The sequence below is a fragment of the Tauraco erythrolophus genome, chromosome W, assembly GCF_009769465.1.
Source record: "Tauraco erythrolophus isolate bTauEry1 chromosome W, bTauEry1.pri, whole genome shotgun sequence".
NCBI lineage: Eukaryota > Metazoa > Chordata > Aves > Musophagiformes > Musophagidae > Tauraco > Tauraco erythrolophus.
The window spans coordinates 29,560,684-29,580,598 of record NC_141497.1 but is presented as its reverse complement, the minus strand read 5'-3'; the positions used below and the strand labels follow the sequence as shown (position 1 = coordinate 29,580,598).

Sequence of the window (19,915 nt, the reverse complement as noted above, 5' to 3'; positions counted from 1 at the left end):
AGACAAGCAGTTAAAACTTTTCTGTTATGGAGGCCAATTGTCAAAATATAAGTATTGGGAGGCCTGGCAGATTGATTCTATCACACTCCCACAAACTCACCAAGGCAAGCTCCATGTGTTCACAATGGTGGAAGCAACGATTGGATGGCTGGAAACATATGTCGTACCCCATGCCATTGCCAGGAACACGATCCTGGGCCTCAAGAAACAAGTCCTATGGCAGCATGGCACCCCAGAAAGAATTGAGTCATACAGTGGGACTCATTTCCGCAACAACCTCATAGACACTTGGGCCAAAGAGCATGGCATCGAGTGGGTCTATCACATCCCCTATCATGCCCCAGCCTCTGGGAAAATTGAACAATATAATGGACTGCTAAAAACCACACTGAAAGCAATGGGTGGTGGAACTTTCAAACATTGGGATACATATTTAGTAAAAGCCGTCAGGTTAGTCAACACTAGAGGATCTGCCAGTCAGGCTGGTCCTGCCCAAACAGAACTTTTACGTACTGTAGAAGGGGATAAAGTCCCTGTAGTACACATGAGGAATATACTGGGGAAGACAGTCTGGGTTATTCCTGCCTCGGGTAAAGGTCAACCCATTTGTGGGATTACTTTTGCTCAGGGACCTGGGTGCACTTGGTAGGTGATGCAGAAGAATGGAGAAGTCCGATGTGTACCTCAAGGGGATTTGATGTTGGGCGAAAATAGCCATTGAATTGAATTGTATTTTATTGATTGCTGAATAACCCTGCTGCCACTGCATACCGTCATTGCTATGGTTGTTATGTATTATAGTAACAGCCTTATATTAAGAATCATCTAGGTTAATGAAGAATGAACTTTGACGGAACCAGAACTGATTCCAACAGCTGACACTTGGCAACTTCCTTGAGATCAACATCTTCAACCTGCAGACCCTGAACATGGACTGTGCCGGATACGCCAGCTACAAGCTCTGGATGCAGCATGCAACAGAGACTACACATCATCTTCCTGCTGCGTCCCACGTCATCTGTTCTACCAACTGAGCGAACTCAGCATCATCTCTCCTGCCCTGAAAGACTGCCACGACAGATGGAGCCTCGAGTTATGGACTAAATGAATTTAACAGACATTTTGCAGGATTGACCCATCAACTAAGGGAATGATATCTACATACACATGTGAGACTTGAACATGACATGGATGGTATGGAATAAGGGGTGGATACTGTCCTAGTTTTGACTGGGACAGAGGTTTTTTTTTTTAGCAGCTAGAAGAGCTCCGTGTTTTGGTTTTAGTCTGGGATTCATTATGAGAAGAATGTTGATAGCGCACTGATGTTCATTGTTGATACTGAGACATCAAGGACCTTTGAGCTTCCCTAGTTTTTGCCAGTGTGCAGGGGCACAACAGGCTGAGGGGGAGCATAGCCAGGACAAAGGGTCCACAACTCCTCTTATGATTTGAACTTAGACTTAGGATTGAGGGCCAAATTAGCCAATGGGGTATTCCATATCATGCAATGTCATGCCCAATATATAGGTGAGCGTTGACCATGAATTTGAGTTCTCTCTTTTGGGAACTCTCTCTTTCTCTTCTGAGGGCTCTCTCTCTGAGCTCTCCCCCCCCCCGCCTTCCCTCTCCTTTTTTGTGCCTCTCACTCATCTGGGTTTGCGGTGTCAGGACTTATCTGTTTCTGGATCACTTGCCGGGACGGGACAGGCATTGGTAACCAGGTGTTGAGGAATTACGCTGTGCATCACTTGTTTGTATATCTTATTATCATTATATATATTCATATAGATATTTTATTATATATTATCCTTATTACTTTATTATTATTATTAAATTGCTCTTCTCTCAACCCATGAGTCTCCTTCCGTTTTCCCCTTTATTTCTCTTCCCCATTCCCTTGGGGTGGGGGAGGGTGAGCAAGCGGTTTTGTGGCGTTTAGTTTCCAGTCAAGTTAAACCACGACACTGTGTTGACATAGTGTAACTGTACTCTCTTTAGGCTCAGATTACAAAAATCTTTCAATTAAAGAGAAACCTGTCTAGTTGACACTGTTATGCTGATGTGTTTTTTCTGAAGTCAGTCATACCTTAGCCAATAATATTGTTAAATCAGCAATTTCTGTGCTTGGTTAGAACCATCAGCACAAAATTGCCTCACAAATACTACAGTTCACTTCAGATTACTAAAAACGTATGCCTCAAAACTTTTTTTTCCCCATTTTACTTTCTACCAGTAGCGCTTTCTACCAGTGAAGATCATTCTCCTCATATCCCTTTTAAAATGACCCTATTCCTATTATTATTACAAAGAAATATCTTTTGTTAATCGCTAAAATAAAATATTTCTATAGTGTAAGGATACAACAAAAAGAAGATAAATTCAGCTTGTGTCCTTTTTTGTTACTTCAGAGCCTCAATATTAAAAATGAGAAACAAGAGATGAAATGCAGTAGAAAACTAAAGAAGAAAATGAAACTACAAACTAGGACTTTATAAATTACATGCAACACAGATTTTTTTTACCTTAAGCCATTTATCAACACACTTGGCATGAAACTTGTGGTTACAGGGTAAGACTCTAAGTAGCTGCCTTGCTTCAAAGTCACACATACATACTACACACCTAAAAAAAAAGACAGCAAATATCCACAATATTTCCCATTTAATAACAATTTATATTCTAGATGCCACTTATAAGTTATATCTGCAAAAGGTTTTTTTTAAAACCACTGATGTATCTACAGTGATCAAACTTTTGTGGGTACAGATCTCTAGTGAACCAGTGTAAAATGAGAATTGCTTTTGTTTTGTTCACCATGGTTTCAAATCCCAAAACAGACAAGAGCTCAAACTCATACCCATGGAAGTTCACTGGCCCAAGCAGTAAATAGATTGTATTACCATAGTTCAAAATACTGGAGTCCATGCCTGCTGATATATACAGGTAGTGCAAACCATATAGCATATTTCCTTCAGTTTTAACTTTAATTTTTGCTATATTAAAATAAAAACCAGAAAACTTGCTTTGATTATTTCTCAAAGCCATAATTGATTAAAGGTCACACACATTTTTACTATGAAAAATTTCTCCTTAAATTACATCTATATTCTGTTGTACATGCTTTATAAAAACATTTCTTCCCCAGGGACATCATCAACTTGAGTTCTCTGGTACTTTTATTTTTCTTATTCCCTACTATGTTAAAAATAACATTGAAGATTGCTCTAAGTGGAAGATCAAGAATAGTGTAACCAGCAGGAATAGGGAAGTGATCCTTGCCCAGAGAAGTTGTGGATGCCCCATCCCTGGAAGTGTTCAAGGCCAGGTTGGATGAGGCTTTGGGCAACCTGGTGTAGTGGAGGGTTTCCCTGCCCATGGCAGGGGGGTTGGAACTAGATGATCTTTAAGGTCCCTTCCAACCCTAACTGATTCTATGATTCTATGATTCTATGATTCTATGATTCTATGATTCCATGATTCTATGATTCTATGATTCTATGATTCTATGATTCTATGATTCTATGATTCTATGATTCTATGATTCTGCCCCTGTACTTGGCACTGGTGAGGCCGCACCTGGAATATTGTGTCCAGTTTTGGGCCCCTCGCTTTAAGAGAGATATTGAGCTCCTGGAGCGAGTCCAAAGAAGGGCGACTAAACTGGTCAAGGGGCTGGAAAATAAAACTTATGAGGAGCGGCTGAGGGAGTTGGGGCTGTTTAGCCTGGAGAAGAGGAGGCTGAGGGGAGACCTGATTACAGCCTACAAATACTTGAGAAAAGATGGTGGGGAGGTAGGGGAAGGGCTCTTTACATTAGTGATGGGTGATAGAACAAGAGGTAATGGGTATAAGCTTAGTCAGGGGAGATTCAGGTTGGATGTTAGAAAGTATTTCTTCTCTGAAAGGGTTGTCAGCCACTGGAATAGGCTGCCCAGGGAGGTGGTTGAGTCCCCATCCCTGGATGTGTTTAAGAATAGGGTGGATGAACTACTTAGGGATATGGTTTAATGGGGATTAGGGACGGTTGGACTGGATGATCTCTAAGGTCTTTTCCAACCTAGAAATCTATGAATCTATGAATCATAGAAAAAAACCTCTTCTGTTCCATTTCAAACATTTGACAGTACTGTATATCACTTTCACTGCCTCCCACCTAGAGCTCATTTCTCTGTTATGTAGATCTTTCAAACAGAATTAGTCTTAAAATAAGAAAATATAGCTGTAAACCTCAAAGACTGTCAAAAGCTCTTCCAGGAGCACTTGAAATTTTAGTAATTGGAAAATATTTCAATATAGGCTGAATTCCAAGTTGATGATGGCCATTTAATATCTAGTATACCAAACAAAAATTTGGAAAACTTTTTAAAAATACTGAATAACTAAATTTGAACATCTAACTGAAGTGAGACTACGCAGAATTTTAAAGCCAAGATAAATGATATCTGATTTGAAAAATGGTTTAAGAAAATTTATCTTTTTTTATCTGAGTACTTTTAGAGTGTTACAGTATTTGCCTAGTTGAGGCTGCAACCTAAAGGTATGGAAACACAGTCACATAAAGTATGTAAATTTGAGATAGATGTACTTACAATGTCTGTTCTGATTGATGATTGCTTGGATTGAACCTGTAAGATGGAAGTTGTTCAATGTCTGCCTTTGTCAGTCCTCGAGGTTTGGCTTCTCCTAGACGTTCGGCCAAATTCAGCAGTGCCTACGAAACAAGGAATTCAGACTTTTTAATGTTCATTGCTCAAACAAGCTCCAGCTCTACCAGAAGTCATTTCTTTTGCCATGTCACTATCCCACCAGGTAGCACAACCCACTTCTCCATCAAGACACGTTTAGTCTCGCTTCTATCTCTCTACAACTGCAAGTAGAACGGAAAGATATCTTTCAAATTCTGATCATTGATGAATCCTTCTGAACTGCATAAGATAGTACCTTTGGGATTTCCAAATATCCATGACCTAACTGTTAATCACTCCTGCAGCTATATTCACAGCTTTATACATGTTTTGCTTTGAAAGTGAACCCCCTTCTCCCATCCCACACACAGTAGTGTGAGTAACCAGAAGAAAATGTTGACAAACTTGCTTACAAGGAATATGCAATGAGCCTAGCTTTATGTGGCCAAGAGTTTAAAGGCTCAACATCTGACTCCCATTCCACTTCTTGGGCTAGCTGAATTGAGACATGGAGATTTTATGCTGAACTTTTGGAAACAAAGGCATGACATCAAACTGAATAGAGACACTGTGACTAAATTTTGTACTTGTTCATACAGGTAGAACTCTGTACCTAAGTGCTCCTCATGTAAATAATTTCTGCTCCCTCATGACAGGCTCCAGAAAAGCATCAGTATCAAAATGATGATAGAGAGCTGAAGCAGAGAAGTTAAGAGATTTGATGAAAGATACAAAGAGTACAGAAACTCAAATATCCCAAAACCTGGAGCTCAACATATCAGCTACAATATGATGCTTCTTTTAACTATCACAAGAAGTATGCGGCGGCTTAATGCATAGAATCATAGAATCGTTAGGGCTGGAAGGGACCTTCAAAGGTCATCTAGTCCACCCCCCCTGCAAGGAACAGGGATATCTCCAACTAGATCAGGTTGCTCAGGGCCTCATCTGTTGCGGACTACTGGTGTCTCACTCTTCGGGGATCACAACCCAGAAGGTTGTTGTGATCTCCCTCGTATATCAGAAGGCTCTATCACACTCCAAAGGTCCTTGTCACAACCAAAGGCTTCCAACAGAGAGCTTCAAGATGCTGCTCTCCAGGGGCTCCTATCACTCCAGTCTCCAGGAGGGAACTGCCCCACTCCCTCTTGGGAGTGCCCCACCTTTATTCATCCATGAGTCACGTGGTTTCCGGTTGACCAACGTGACTCACAGCACCTGTCCTAACGAGGCACAGGTGCTTTCTATTGTAGTAGTCAGGAACTCCCCCAACAATTCCCCCTTTCTTTTTTGAAAAAATACCTAATAGCATTTAGGGCTTTCTAATGTTCCAGTTCCATTTTTCATCGCCATTTGTCAGATGCCTTGGAACAAAACCGTGGGGGAGTCGTTCTTATGTTTTCCTGTCATACCACGTCAGTGGTGGATATATCCACTGTTCTGATGAAGTTGGATACATCCACCCTGGTTGTTCTGGCTGCTTAATCTGCGGCTGCCGCAACATTCCTTCAGGGGTCTTTTCCGGATTAGTTTGCGGCTGTTGCAGTGTTCCCGCAAAGGGCTTGCCTGGACTATAAGACATCTGTGCATACTTTCTCTTTCTGCTGCTCCCCGGCCGGCCATTGGATTTGCAGTTTTTGGCGAGATGCCCTATTCTCCCACACTTATGACACTTCAGTTTCTTATTATTCGAGGCCATCAAGGTGGTGGCTAGCGCAGTCATTTCATGTTCTACAGACCCGACCTTGGCACATGCAATGACCATCTCCTCTAGGGAGGGGTCCCCTGGGAGTACTTCAATAACTCTCCGGCAGTCAGCGTTGGCGTTATCCCTTGCGAGTTGTTTTGTCAACAGGGCCCGTAGATTGCTGTCATAAACTTGTTTTTCTATAGCCCCTTGCAATCTTTCTACAAATTGTAAGAAAGGCTCCTTGATTCCTTGTTTAATTGTGGAATACCTCGCTTGGGGTTTCGCCATTTCTGTGGTCCGCATGAGGGCCTGCATTCCTATTTGTTTGATCTGCCCAAGAATTTGGGGATGCCATTGGGCTTGTACTGCCGGGTTGCCAAATACTTGACCCGTTCCCATCAGGACATCTGCACCTACGGCATAACATGGGTCACCTTGAGGTAACTGTATATTTTGTAGTGCCTGACGATCAGCCAACTGCCTCCACGTGCTCATGAAAATGGAGCGTTGTACCGGCTGGAACATAATCTGAGCCAAATGTTGAAAGTCATACAGCACCAATATTTCCAGGTTTAGTAATCGTAATAATTGTGTTACTGCTGGGGAGTTTGGCCCATACTGTGCTACTGCCTTTTGTATGTCTTGTACGACTTTCCATGACCAGCCCAGGTATTGATTGGGCTGGTTAGAACCCGGGAGGGTCAATTCCACAGGGAATACATTTGGCCTTCCCCCTATTTCCATCATGGATAATTTTTCGTTATTGACTGGCAACCCCAAGACTTGAGCCAAGTCCCAATCCCCAGCCTCTATTGCTTTCATTTTTATTTCGTTCCAAAAACGGACCGGGTCACGGCGTTGAACTGTTGCCGTAAGGGTTCCCAAGGGGTTTGGATTTAATAAACAGACAGATTCTAGTGACTTTTCCCTTGGTGGAGAAACCGGTGGTAACTCCTTAGCTGAGCTGTCACTTGTCTTGGAGGTTTCTCCTGAAATTTCTTTTGCTACAGGGGGGGTCGTAGCCTGATGCAGTATCTCCACTACAGCTGCTAACTGCTGAGATATTCCTTGCAGCATTGTCACAGCCTGGTGTACTAGAGCTGGCTGCATAGCTCGTACCTGTGTCATATTTGCTGAATATGAAGCTGCCGGGGGTGGGGCCACTAGATCGAGCGGCGGGGCCGTGGGCATGACACATCCTGAGGAGGAAGGGGGGGTTGCTGGGGCAAAGGGTGGGGGACGCTCCAATATTTCCTGCAGGGTGGGGTAGAGCCCCTGCATAGTCCCCGCAACTTTATTGATCTCTGTGAACAGCGAGGATACGTCTAACTCGCTGTCCACGCTGTCTGAGGTTAGTCTTTCTTCAGACAGTTCGTTGTTCCCTTCATACCCCTCGCTTGCAGATACATAATCTGTTGATTCCTCTTCCTCCTCTTCTGCTGACCCCTTTTGAATTATATTATCTAGGGCCTCCCATGTACGCAGCAGGTCGGTCCGGCCCTTTTGCTTAACCACGGCTTCATAGAGTAACTTATCCCCCAACCTTTTCCAAAGTTCTAGGTTAAAGGTAAAGGTGAGGTTGACTAGATCTTCATGTCCCGCTGCCCAGTTGAGTAGCTAATATAAATCCTCATTACTTATACTGAGCCCCGCAGCCATTCCTGCAGATTTGAGAAAGGTGAAGGTCTGACTTTCCTTTACAAAATTCTGACCCATGTTCACTCCCAGCGGCTCACCTTGTTCCAGGTGTCTTGGTCAGTCCGCAGCTCCTGCCGCTCTCAAGCTTCGTTCTGCAGTCCCAGTGGTTCCTGTTCCGACAAATCACGTCGGGGTCACCAATTGTCGCGGACTACTGGTGTCTCACTCTTCGGGGATCACAACCCAGAAGGTTGTTGTGATCTCCCTCGTATATCAGAAGGCTCTATCACACTCCAAAGGTCCTTATCACAACCAAAGGCTTCCAACAGAGAGCTTCAAGATGCTGCTCTCCAGGGGCTCCTATCACTCCAGTCTCCAGGAGGGAACTGCCCCACTCCCTCTTGGGAGTGCCCCACCTTTATTCATCCATGAGTCACGTGGTTTCCGGTTGACCAACGTGACTCACAGCACCTGTCCTAACGAGGCACAGGTGCTTTCTATTGTAGTAGTCAGGAACTCCCCCAACACTCATCCAACCGGGCCTTGAACGTCTCCAGGGATGGAGCATCCACCACCTCTCTGGGCAACCTGTTCCAGTGTTCTACAACTCTCATGGTAAAAAATTTTTTCCTAATATCCAATCTGAATCTACCTCCCTCTATTTTAAAGCCATTACCCCTTGTCCTATCACAACAGGCCCTCCTGAAAAGCCTCTCCCCATCTTTCTTGTAGGCCCCCTTGAGGTACTGGAAGACCGCTATAAGGTCACCCCAGAGTCTCCTCTTCTCCAGGCTGAACAGCCCCAACTCTTTCAGCCTGTCCTCATAGGAAAGGTGCTCCAGCCCTCTTATCATCTTCGTGGCCCTCCTCTGGACCCTCTCCAACTGGTCCATGTCCTTCTTATGTTGGGGGCTCCAGAACTGGACGCAGTACTCCAGGTGAGGTCTCATGAGGGCAGAGTAGAGGGGGAGAATCACCTCCCTCGACCTGCTGGCCACGCTCCTCTTGATGCAGCCCAGGACGCGGTTGGCCTTCTGGGCCACAAGAGCACATTGCCGGCTCATATTGAGCTTCTCGGCCACCAGTACTCCCAAGTCCTTCTCCTCAGGGCTGCTCACGATCCATTCTCCGCCCAGTCTGTATTTGTGCCTGGGATTGCCACGACCCAGATGTAGGACCTTGCACTTGGCCTGGTTAAACTTCATGAGGTTGGTACGGGCCCATCTCTCCAGCCTGTCGAGGTCCCTCTGGATGGCATCCCTCCCTTCCAGCGTGTCGACGGCACCACACAGCTTGGTGTCATCGGCGAACTTCCTGAGGGTGCACTCCATGCCACTGTCCACGTCACCGACAAAGATGTTGAAGAGGGCCGGGCCCAACACGGACCCCTGAGGGACGCCACTCGTGACCGTTCTCCACATGGACATCGAGCCGTTGACCACTACTCTCTGAGTGCGGCCATTGAGCCAATTCCTTATCAACCGAGTGGTCCATCCATCAAACCCATGCCTCTCTAGTTTAGAGAGAAGAATGTCGTGCGGGACAGTGTCAAAAGCTTTGCACAAGTCCAGGTAGATGACATCCGTTGGTCGACCCTTGTCCACCGATGTTGTCACCCCATCATAAAAGGCCACCAAGTTGGTCAGGCACGATCTGCCTTTGGTGAAGCCATGTTGGCTGTCACCCACCACCTCCTTGCTCTCCATGTGCCTTAGCATGGTTCCCAGGAGAATCTGCTCCATGACCTTGCCAGGCACAGAGGTGAGGCTGACCGGCCTGTAGTTGCCCGGGTCCTCCTTGTTCCCCTTTTTAAAAATGGGGGTTATGTTCCCTCTCTTCCAGTCATCGGGGACCTCGCCAGACCGCCACGACTTCTCAAATACAATGGCCAGTGGCTTGGCAACTTCATCCGCCAGTTCCTTCAGGACCCGCGGATGGATCTCATCAGGTCCCATGGACTTGTGCACCTTCAAGTTCCTCAGATGTTCCCGAATCTGCTCTTCAAGTACAGTGGGCGGTGGTTCATCCTCGCAGTCCCTGCTAGTTCTTTCCACAGCTTGGGTGGTAAGACAAGAGGCTTTATCAGTGAAGACTGAGGCAAAAAATTCATTGAGTACCTCAGCCTTCTCTATGTCCCGGGTGACCAGAGCACCAGTATCCTTCCGGAGGGGGCCTACATTCTCCTTGGACTTCCTTTTGTCCCCTACATACCTATAGAAGCATTTCTTATTGCTTTTTATATCCCTTGCCAAATTCAATTCCTTCAGGGATTTAGCCTTCCTCACTTGATCCCTGGTCACTCGTACAGCTTCTCTGTATTCCTCCCAGGCTATCTGTCTCCGCTTCCACCCTCTGTAGGCTAACCTCTTCATTTTCAGTTGGTCCAGGAGCTCCTTGCTCATCCACGCAGGCCTCCTGGTCTTTTTGCCCGATTTGTTCTTCATCGGGATGCACCTCTGCTGAGCTTGGAGGAGGTGCTCCTTGAATGTGGACCAACTTTCCTGGGCCCCTCGTCCCTCCAGGGCCGCCTCCCACGGCACTTTGCCCATCAAGTCCTTGAAGAGGCCGAAGTCCGCCTTCTTGAAGTCTAGGGTACAGAGCTTGCTGAATGGTTTCCTTGCTGCCCCATGGATCTTGAACTCCACCGTGTCGTGGTCACTGCAGCCAAGGCTGTCCTTAAGTTTCACATCGCCCACCAGTCCCTCCCTGTTGGTGAGCACAAGGTCAAGCATGGCACCCCTCCTTGTCGGCTCCTCTATCACCTGCAGGAGGAAGTTGTCATCCACGCATTCCAGGAACCTCCTGGACTGCATGAACTCCATAGATGTGATACCAGAGACCTTTATTTACAATTTACAAGTAGCTTTTATAGATCATTCTTCCAGCCACGATGTGTCCATGCACCCTTTGCTTAGTTATGATTGGATACAACCAGTAGTGCATGCGCCTATTTTAGCTTTACTATTGCCTATGCCTAAAAAAGCATTATTTTCTATCTGCTAAGCTAAGTGTCAGCTTTCCACACTCCCTATGTCAGCTTCTCACACTCCCTTTTCTTTTTTATCCCCTTTATCTGTGTTTCCCAACTCGTCAAGAACACAGACTTAAATCATCAAGGTCAAACCCTAACTGTAACTGTGTGTATGATTCCACAATTCCCCTTTTTTGTTTTTCTATGACCATTGCTTGATGAATCGTACTCTGTACCATCTGCTGAAAGCATGACAATAGGAAGGGGATGTTTATTATTATGCATAAAAAGATTACTAGTAATATAATGCCTGCCTTTACTAAAGATTCTAACCAACCTGTAATTCCCCAACCCTTGAACAAGCTACCCAACCAATCTCGATTAACCTGTAATTCATTCACCCGGTCCTTTAATTTCTGTATCGTTTCATGAATTGATTCTGAGTGATCAGACAAGTTCATGCAGCACATTCCTTCTAGTATCTCACAACCATGCCCATGCATTAGCAATAAAAAATCTATGGCGGCTCAATTTTGCAGTGTAGCGTGTCTAATAGAATCTACATCAGTTAAAAGCATTGATAAAGTGAAAGCTGTAGCATTAGTTTGTTTTGCAAGCCAACAACCCAATTTATTCAGTGTAGTCAACGCCTGTGCCACTCCAACTCCTGGTGCAAATATTGAAGCTGCAATGATTTTTGCTGGATCCCAAAATTCAGCTCCAGAATCGCACTGACTACCAAAAGCATGAAAAAAGATCAAAGAAAAAAGAGAAGATATTATAACAACAATAATACTAGTAAAAGAACAATGCAAAACGAGTGATACAACCTGGAACCCGAAACCTGATGTCTAGCCTTCTCTTGATCTGTGATGTCCCTCCCCTGGCTAGCTCCCCCAATATATATCCTGAGCATGATGTCATATGGCATTGAATAGCCCCCTGGCCGGTTTTCATCAGCTGCCCTAACTGTGTCTCCTCCCAGCTTCCTGTGACAAATTAACTCTATCCGAGTCAAACCTACGAAATTATCCACCCCTTGTTTTATACCATCTGCGTCATGCCCAGATCATACATTTTTCAATTAATCACCACCACTTTTCCAATCTTTTATATATATATATATACACGCAACACACACACACACACACACACACACACACACACAAAGATACCACTCCCTTAGTCTATGGTCCATCCCTCTAATGCGTCCGTTGAGTTCATTTAATCCATGACTTTGGGACTTCATCTATCACAAGAGTCTTTCAGGGCAGGAGAGATAGTGTGCGGTTAGGTTGCTGCATGCTGCATCCAGAGCTCATGGCTGGTGTATCTGGCATGATCCATGCCCACGGTCTGCGGGTTGAAGATGTCAATCTCAAGGAAGTTACTGGACACCAGTTGCCGAAGCCAGTTCTAGTTCAATCATCGCTGCACTTTGCTCGATTTCATCAAAATCCATCCTTCATTGATTTGGGTGATTCTTACTATAATACCATTTATATAGCATATAGCAACTGTAGTAGTGATGATATATAGTAGTAGAGTTATTTAGCAACTAACATAATACAATTTAATTCACTAGCTATTCTCTCCAAAAATCAAATCCCCTTGGGGTACACATCGTACTTCCTCATCACCCACCAAGTGCACCCAGGTCCTTGGGCAAAACCAATCACATGGGTGGATTTGCCTTTGCCTGAGGCAGGACTAACCCAGACTGCCTTCCCTAACGTATTCTTCATGCGCACTACGAGGACTTTATCCCCTTCTACAGTCTACAGTACGCAAGAGTTTTGATTGGGCAGAGTCATGTGGATTGGTGGATCCCCTAGCGTTAACTAGCCAGGTGGCTTTTGCTGAATGTGTAGGGGAGACCCTCCCTTTGAACATCCAGCCCAGCACCGGCAGTTGGGGTGCAAGGAGGAGCTGTGCTTCAGTACCAATCACTTCTGAAGCAGCTCCAACTCCTTCATATGCTGCCAATATATCCTTTTCAGTTGGAGTATAGTGAGCTTCATATTCTCTGTATCCTCGACTCCAAAACCCAAGGGGTCTACCTCGAGTCTCCCCTGGTGCTTTCTGCCAGAGGCTCCAGGTAGGGCCATTATCCCTGACTGCAGTGTAGAGCACGTTTTTAACATCTTGTCCTGCCCGAACTGGCCCAAGGGCTACTGCATGGACAATCTTTTGTTTAATTTGCTCAAAGGCTTGCTGTTGCTCAGGGCCCCATGTAAAATCATTCCTCTTCTTGGTCACTTGGTAGAGAGGGCTCACAATCAGGCTGTAACTTGGAATGTGCATCCTCCAAAAACCCACAATGGCTAGGAAGGCTTGTGTATCTTTCTTACTAGTTGGTGGGGACATAGCTGTTATTTTGTTGATCACTTCCATTGGGATGTGATGACGCCCATCTTGCCTTTGTATTCCTAGGAAATGGATCTCCTGTGCAGGTCCCTTGACCTTACTTCATTCTATGGCAAAACCAGCCTCCAGAAGGATTTGAATTATTTTCTTCCCGTTCTCAATAACTTCTTTGACTGTGCTGCCCTGTATAATGATTTTCTCAATGTACTGCAGATGTTCTGGAGCTTTGTCCCATTCCAGTGTGTCCTAGTTTTAGCTGGGACAGAGTTTTTTAACAGCTAGAAGAGCTCCGTGTTTTGGTTTTACTCAGAGGCTCACTCTGAGAAGAATGCTGATAGCAAGCTGACTCCAAGGACTTTTCAGTGTGCCGGAGTGCAGAAACACGGCGGGATAAGGGGGGAGCATAGCTGGGACAAGGGGGACACGATTCCCCTTGTGATTTGTGGTGGAACATAAGATTGAGAGCCAAACTGGCCAATCAGTATTCCATATCATGCAGCGTCATGCCCAGTATAAAAGTGAGGGTCAGTCGGGAAGAAGGGCTTTTGCGCTTTGGCTCTTTTGCGCTTTTGATCTTTTGCCCTTGCTGCGCTGTTGCTCTGTTGTTTTTCTTTCTTTTTTTTCTCTCTCTCTCTCTGCCCCTCTCTATTTCGAGGCCTCGCGTTCGTCCGGGATTGCAGCTTCGGGACGAGACGGGCTTCGCATATGAGGGGGTGGTGAGCACCTACACTGTATTAAATCATCTGTATTAAATCATTCTTATCTCAACCCACAGGTTTCCCGTTTATCCTTTAATTCTCTCCCTCATTCCTGGGGGTGGGGGAGGGGGAGTGACTGGCTGTGTGTGTGGGGGAGTTTTCAACCTAACCCACAACAGTCATAACTGGCGCCCAACGTGGGGCCCAAAGGGGTTGAGATAACGATGTTGCTGGCTGGAATGCTGTTTGTTATGCTTGCATACATGTTACCGGACATTCATAATTTATTGCCTTATTTACCCTGTATGATGTTAGGCAGAATGTTTATGCGGATTTCTGGCTCTGGGTGTTGGACCGGCATGAAAAGTATGTTATCGGTAATTAAGGGTTTTGCTATACTGTACGATGTAACTCTGATAAGATCATCGGTGCTGGGACCGGCTCAGTCTTTGTATTCGGCGGTGCAGAGGGGGATGGTGATGTGGAGCTCGTTTATTAATTTTGAGCGTCACCTGGCGGATATCATCGCCAATTATACCGGTGACTTTTCATTCACAAAAGCTTACCTTGATTTTGATAATGCCGAACATCGTTGGAATAATTTAACCGGTTTGATTGTCCTGCAAGGTCTCCTGAATATATGTTTAATTATCTATATATTCAAAGTCAATCGGCCATTTAGGGGTGTATATCAATTTATTTCTCGGGTTATTGTGCTTGCCATCTCGACTCCCATGACAAGCACTATAGCTACTCAGACTACAACGGTATCAGTTGCCCCCGTAAGGAAAAGAAAATGTATACAAAAGTTAGAAGATGAAGAAGAGCAATCAGGGCCATCACAACAACCAAATGAGGAAGAGCAATCAGGGCCATCAGAGCAACCAGACAAAGAAGAGCAACCAGGGCCATCACAATGATTGGAGGAAGAGCAACCGAGGAAATGTGTACGAAAGTCAGAACGCAGAGGAGAGGATGATGATGATGAAGAGCAACCAGGGCCATCACGAGAAATGAAGCGGGAGCGTTCTGTTTCGCCCCAGAGAAAATCTCAGTGGAGGAGAAGTGACATCATAGATGAGACGATAAAATTCTCTCTAAAAATGAGCGAGCTGCGAGATATTCAAAAAGATTATGGCCGTCTTAAAGGTGAGCCCATTGTCTCTTGGTTGCTCAGATGCTGGGACATGGGAGCCAATAGTCTGGAGTTAGATGGTAATGAAACTAGGCAGCTGGGAGCCCTTGCCATGGATGGAGGCATTGATAAAGCAATTGGAAGGCAGACACAAGTCCGCAGCCTCTGGAGACGGCTCCTGGCAGCTATAAAGGAAAGGTATCCCTACAAGGACGAGGTGCCATGTAATGTAAGCAAGTGGACCAACATAGAAAAAGCTATTCAGTATCTGAGAGAACTGGTTGTGCGAGAGTTGATTTATCTTGACTCGAGAAGCGGACCAAGACTCGAAGATCCAGATGACGTCCAGTGCACACGACCAATGTGGCAGAAGATTATACGGAGTGCGCCAGCAGCATATTCCACCTCATTGGCAATAATGGACTTCAGGGACGATGAAGCACCACTATCCGTAGGTAATCTGGTCACCTACCTCCGACGATATGATGATAATACTTCTATACGAACCTGTGTTGCAGCTGTGGAAAAGCTGTCTGAGGAGGTCCGAGAATTAAGAGAAAAAGTAGATTTCCCACCACCTGAACGTTCTAGAATTTCAGCTGTCAGAACCAGGCGTTACCCTCCTCGAGAGAGACGGTACAGATCACGGGGTGAGCTGTGGTTCTACCTCCGTGATCATGGAGAAGACATGAGAAGGTGGGATGGAAAACCCACCTCCGCTTTAGAGGCCAGGGTACGCCAGTTGGGAGGAAGAACCAACAGAAATAGAACTTTCTCCATTTCCTCCAGGACAGCTGTTGCCCCAGTCTACAGTGAGCAGTCCACTAGCCAAAATGGGAGGGCTGATCCTCCTAGCCACCCTGACTCCAATCCTGCTGACTCCTCTGATGAATATGATAACAGGCATTAGAGGGGCCCTGCCTCCAGCCAGGTGGAGGAGAGGGATAATCGAGTTTACTGGACTGTGTGGATTCGGTGGCCTGGCACATCATGCCCCAGAAAGTATAAGGCTTTAGTGGATACTGGTGCCCAATGCACCTTGATACCGTCGAACTTCAGAGGGGCAGAATCCATCTGTATTTCTGGAGTGACAGGGGGGTCTCAACAACTGACTGTGTTAGAGGCTGAAGTGAGTCTAACTGGAGAGCGGTGGCAAAAACACCCTATTGTAACTGGCCCAGAAGCACCGTGCATCCTTGGCATAGATTATCTTAAGAGAGGGTATTTCAAAGACCCAAAAGGGTATCGGTGGGCTTTTGGCATAGCTGCAGTAGAGACAGAAGAAGGCAGGCAGTTGTCTACTTTGCCTGGTCTTTCAACGGACCCTTCTGCTGTGGGGTTACTGAGGGTCGAAGAACAACAGGTGCCAATTGCTAATACAACAGTGCACCGACGGCAATATCGTACCAACCGAGACTCTCTAATTCCTATCCATAAGTTGATTCGTCAACTGGAGAGTCAAGGAGTCATCACAAAGACCCGCTCACCTTTTAACAGCCCTATATGGCCTGTACGTAAGTCCAATGGCGAGTGGAGGCTGACGGTAGACTATCGTGGCTTGAATGAAGTTACACCACCGTTGAGTGCTGCCGTGCCAGATATGCTGGAACTTCAGTATGAACTGGAGTCAAAGGCAGCCAGGTGGTACGCTACAATTGATATCGCTAATGCGTTTTTCTCAATTCCTTTGGCACCGGAATGCAGGCCACAGTTTGCTTTCACTTGGAGGGGCATCCAGTATACCTGGAATCGACTGCCCCAGGGGTGGAAACACAGCCCCACTATTTGCCATGGACTGATTCAGACCACACTGGAACAGGGTGAAGCCCCAGAACATTTGCAATACATTGATGACATCATTGTATGGGGCAACACAGCAGAAGAAGTTTTTGAGAAAGGTGAAAAGATAATCCAAATCCTTCTGAAAGCAGGCTTTGCCATAAAACAGAGTAAGGTCAAGGGACCTGCACAGGAGATTCAGTTTTTGGGAATAAAATGGCAAGATGGGCGTCGTCAGATTCCGATGGACGTGATTAATAAAATAACAGCTATGTCCCCACCAATCAACAAAAAGGAAGCACAAGCTTTCTTAGGCATTGTGGGTTTCTGGCGAATGCATACTCCCGACTACAGCCAGATTGTAAAACCCCTCTATCAAATAACCCGAAAGAAGAATAATTTTGAATGGGGCCCAGAGCAAAAACAAGCCTTTGAACAAATTAAACAAGAAATAGTCCATGCAGTAGCCCTGGGACCAGTCCAGACAGGACAAGATGTCAAAAACGTGCTCTACACTGCAGCCGGGGAGAATGGTCCTACCTGGAGTCTCTGGCAAAAAGCGCCAGGGGAGACGCGAGGTCGACCTCTTGGGTTTTGGAGTCAAGGATACAAAGGATCCGAAGCCAACTATACTCCAACTGAAAAAGAGATACTGGCAGCATACGAAGGAGTCCGAGCTGCTTCTGAATTGATTGGTACGGAAGCACAGTTGCTCCTAGCACCCTGATTGCCAGTGCTCGGCTGGATGTTCAAAGGGAGCGTCCCGTCTACACACCACGCAACTGATGCCACATGGAGCAAGTGGATCGCGCTGATCACACAAAGAGCTCGGATAGGCAACCTCAATCGCCCAGGAATTTTGGAAGTGATCACTAACTGGACTGAAGGTAAAGACTTTGGAATGTCACCAGAGGAGGAGGAGGTGACACGTGCTGAGGAGGCTCCACCTTATAATGAACTATCAAACAATGAGAAGAAATACGCTGTTTACTGACGGATCCTGTCGCCTTGCAGGAAAACATCGAAAATGGAAAGCTGCTGTATGGAGCCCTACTCGACGGGTCGCAGAAGCTACTGAAGGAGAAGGCGAATCAAGTCAGTTCGCAGAGGTGAAAGCCATCCAACTGGCTTTAGACATCACTGAATGAGAAAAGTGGCCAATGCTCTATCTCTATACCGACTCTTGGATGGTAGCAAATGCCCCTGTGGGGATGGCTACGGCAATGGAAGCAGAGCAACTGGCAATGCAGAGGTAAACCCATCTGGGCTGCCCCATTGTGGAAAGACATTGCTGCTCGAGTAGAGAAGCTGGTTGTAAAAGTACGACATCTAGATGCCCATGTACCCAAGAGTCGGGCCACAGAAGAACATGAAAATAATCAACAGGTGGATCAGCACGCCAAGATTAAAGTGGCTCAGGTGGATCTGGACTGGCAACATAAAGGTGAAAAACTTCTAGCTTGTTGGGCCCATGATGCCTCAGGCCATCAAGGAAGGGACGCCGCATACAAATGGGCTCGCGATTGAGGGGTGGACCTAACTATGGACACTGTTGCAGAGGTGATCCATGAATGTGAAACGTGCTGCAGTCAAGCAAGCCAAGCGGTTGAAACCTCTTTGGTATGGAGGGCGTTGGTTGAAATATCAGTATGGATGGCAAATTGACTATGTCACACTTCCACAAACTCGCAGTGGCAAGCGTTACGTGCTCACAATGGTGGAAGCAACCACTGGATGGCTGGAAACCATCCAGTTGATGGGTTGATGTAAAGGGGTTCTGGTGGTAGGAGATGGGGTTTGCTCCCTGTGATTTCCCTGGTTTTGAAACCAGGTCAGACCCGGTTCTGGCCACCACATGGGACTCCTATCCCCCTCGTGGTTGAACCAAATGGCGCCTCTGCGAATTGCCCTATTGTAGTGGGTTAGGCTGCTCCGGCAACCAAACCCTACACAGTCGCCTACTCACCCTCCCCCACCCCAGGGATGAGGGAGAGAATTAAAGGATAAACGGGAAACCCGTGGGTTGAGATAAGAATGATTTAATACAGATGATTTAATACAGTGTAGGTGCTCACCACCCCCTCGTATGCGAAGCCCGTCTCGTCCCGAAGCTGGAATCCCGGACGAACGCGAGGCCCCGAAATAGAGAGGGGCAGAGAGAGAGAGAGAGAGAAAAGAAAGAAAAACAACAGAGCAACAGCGCAGCAAGCGCAAAAGATCAAAAGCGCAAAAGAGCCAAAGCGCAAAAGCCCTTCTGTCCGGCTGCCCCTCACTTTTATACTGGGCATGACGCTGCATGATATGGAATACTAATTGGCCAGTTTGGCCCTCAATCTTAAGTTCCACCACAAATCACAAGGGGAATCGTGTCCCCCTTGTCCCAGCTATGCTCCCCCCTTATCCCGCCGTGTTTCTGCACTCCGGCACACTGAAAAGTCCTTGGAGTCAGCTTGCTATCAGCATTCTTCTCAGAGCGAGCCTCTGAGTGAAACCAAAACACGAAGCTCTTCTAGCTGTTAAAAAACTCTGTCCCAGCTAAAACTAGGACACAGTGCAGTCGGGATCAGTCCATGGCAAATGGTAGTGCTGTGTTTCTATCCCTGGGGCAGTCAATTCCAGGTGTACTGGACATCCCTCCAAGTGAAAGCAAACTGTGGCCTGCACTCTTTTGACACTTTCGTTTAGCCTAGAGAAGAGGAGGCTGAGGGGAGACCTGATTACAGCCTACAAATACTTGAGAAAAGATGGTGGGGAGGTAGGGGAAGGGCTCTTTACATTAGTGTTGGGTGATAGAACAAGAGGAAATGGGTATAAGCTTAGTCAGGGGAGATTCAGGTTGGATGTTAGGAAGCATTTCTTCTCTGAAAGGGTTGTCAGCTACTGGAATAGGCTGCCCAGGGAGGTGGTTGAGTCCCCATCCCTGGATGTGTTTAAGAATAGGGTGGATGA

At 46.2% G+C, this 19,915-nt stretch overlaps 1 protein-coding gene across 1 annotated transcript in view; it reads right to left on the bottom strand.

The window, feature by feature from the left end:
* LOC147526298 (E3 ubiquitin-protein ligase RNF38-like) overlaps positions 1 to 19,915 on the bottom strand; it is a 126,536-nt gene that overhangs the window by 25,703 nt on the left and 80,918 nt on the right. The window contains exons 7-8 of the mRNA XM_086630134.1: positions 4,593 to 4,714; positions 2,526 to 2,625 (exon numbers count right to left, since the gene is read on the bottom strand). Of these exons, the coding sequence (XP_086486260.1) occupies positions 2,526 to 2,625; positions 4,593 to 4,714 (222 nt within the window). The remainder of the gene's footprint in view (positions 1 to 2,525; positions 2,626 to 4,592; positions 4,715 to 19,915) is intronic.